Source organism: Formica exsecta, unplaced genomic scaffold (genome assembly GCF_003651465.1).
Source record: "Formica exsecta isolate Colony F162 unplaced genomic scaffold, ASM365146v1 scaffold15, whole genome shotgun sequence".
In the NCBI taxonomy this organism is placed as follows: domain Eukaryota; kingdom Metazoa; phylum Arthropoda; class Insecta; order Hymenoptera; family Formicidae; genus Formica; species Formica exsecta.
The window spans coordinates 1,396,199-1,398,118 of NW_021848825.1; the positions used below are offsets into that span (position 1 = coordinate 1,396,199).

Sequence of the window (1,920 nt, forward strand, 5' to 3'; positions counted from 1 at the left end):
TTTTTATATTATATTTTATAGAAAGAAATTTTTGAGAAACGAAAAAGAATATATTAATACTATTTAAATATTCTATATACACGTATGTATTCTGTTCAATGAAAGAGTGCCTATAATAAAGGACGGGAAGTCGAACGCTGATATACTATATATATATATTTCTTTACTGACGATTTGATCCCAATTCGCTCATAAAATTTAATATTATTCGATTATTGAACTATTATTTTGCTATTGATATAGCAACTTTGAGTGGAATAAATTAATATATATTACAGATTTTTGGTGTTTTACTTTCATTATAGATTTTATTATTATAAAATAAGAAATGTTTTAAAATTTAAAAGCTCTTATATAAATATTCATAAATATGTGAAAAAAAGATTTTCTATTTAGATTTTCACTTCATTGACTAGTCAACAATCTCTGCAATATGATGTCTAAATAAAGGAAATTAAAATCCTCATTGATTTATCCAAAAGGTAATTGATGTGAATCAGCTGGTAATCAGCTGTAATAGACATATATGTATATATATGTATATAGCTTTTAATGCTATTAGGGTAAGGCAAGGTTAGGTGTTAGGTTAAGTATCTGTTAGACATCAGAGCATGGCATAGTTTCTATCTGCGTGCACTAAAAAAGCATATAAATATACGATAAACAAGATATTTAGGATATCTTTATTTATTAGAAATTAAAATGAATAAAAAATGAATGAGGAAGAAATAAAATGCCCGGACGAAGAGGAGAGTGAATTTTTTTTCGAATCTGATCACTTGGCATTGAAAGGTAACAAAGATTATAGCGCTTTTCTGAAAACAATAGTCATTCTTGAGGCACAAAGAATTCAAGCTATAAAAGATTTGGATGAACTTAAATCCGCGCGATCCAAAGCGATAAAGGATCCAATATCGTTTGTGGCACAGCTGCAAAATGGAGATCTTCCCGAATTACCAGGTCCACAGAATATCGCAGAGATTCCTTATATTGATTGGTCACAATATAACATCTCATTGCCAGATACACGTATAAAACCGCAAACTCGACATGGACATGTTTTACCACAGATGCAATTGAAAAAAGAACAAGAAAATGGAAAGGTATATGAATATTATATATTTAGAAAAAAAACCCTCTATTTAAATATAACAAGAATCTTATTTCATAGATTCTAGTGAGAGGTCGTGTTTTTGATGAAAGTAAACCTGAAACATTTAACCAATTATGGACGATAGAAGAACAAAGACGGCTCGAGGAACTTTTAATTGAATATCCACCAGAAGAAATAGAAATGAGGCGTTGGACTAAGATAGCAAATGCATTAGGTTCTTAATTTATTATTATATTAAAAAAATTAACATTACTTTGTAAGTACAATATTAAGACATTCTTTTTGCAGGAAACCGTACACCTAAGCAAGTATCTAGTAGAGTTCAAAAGTATTTTATAAAACTTTTGAGGGCAGGTTTGCCCATACCAGGAAGAGGACCTAAGATAAAATTGGATGTTAAGAAGGGCTTAACCCATAAACATCAGCGTAACAATCATTTCTTATTTAAACGTTCAACATTTTTTCCGCATCAAGATATTTCCTTCAATATATCAGATGAAAATAAAGAACAGCTTGTAGCAGAGTCTGTAAGCATTATGCACTATTGTATTTATATGTGATGCACTTAGAAAATTGTTTTCATTAACATTATTTATTCAGGAGGATGATACATTAAATGGAGGAATTGATGATACTCCTGAAGCAAGGCAAATAAATTTATTGTGTCAAGTGAAAGCTGAAAAGGAGCAAGATTCTTCTTTTTCATACAAGCATATTGGATATAAAGTATGTACTATTGTTATTCAGCTATCATATATATATATATATATATATATATATATATATGTATAAAATGGAAAGTTGGT

At 29.0% G+C, this 1,920-nt stretch overlaps 1 protein-coding gene across 1 annotated transcript in view; it reads left to right on the forward strand.

Moving 5' to 3' along the window:
* Positions 1–541: 541 nt before the first annotated feature.
* The window catches only part of LOC115232770 (ZZ-type zinc finger-containing protein 3), a 2,149-nt gene continuing 770 nt past the window's right edge, over positions 542–1,920 (forward strand). Inside the window, exons 1-4 of the mRNA XM_029802845.1 lie at positions 542–1,103; positions 1,172–1,328; positions 1,403–1,641; positions 1,715–1,840. Of these exons, the coding sequence (XP_029658705.1) occupies positions 714–1,103; positions 1,172–1,328; positions 1,403–1,641; positions 1,715–1,840 (912 nt within the window). The 5' untranslated portion in view covers positions 542–713. The remainder of the gene's footprint in view (positions 1,104–1,171; positions 1,329–1,402; positions 1,642–1,714; positions 1,841–1,920) is intronic.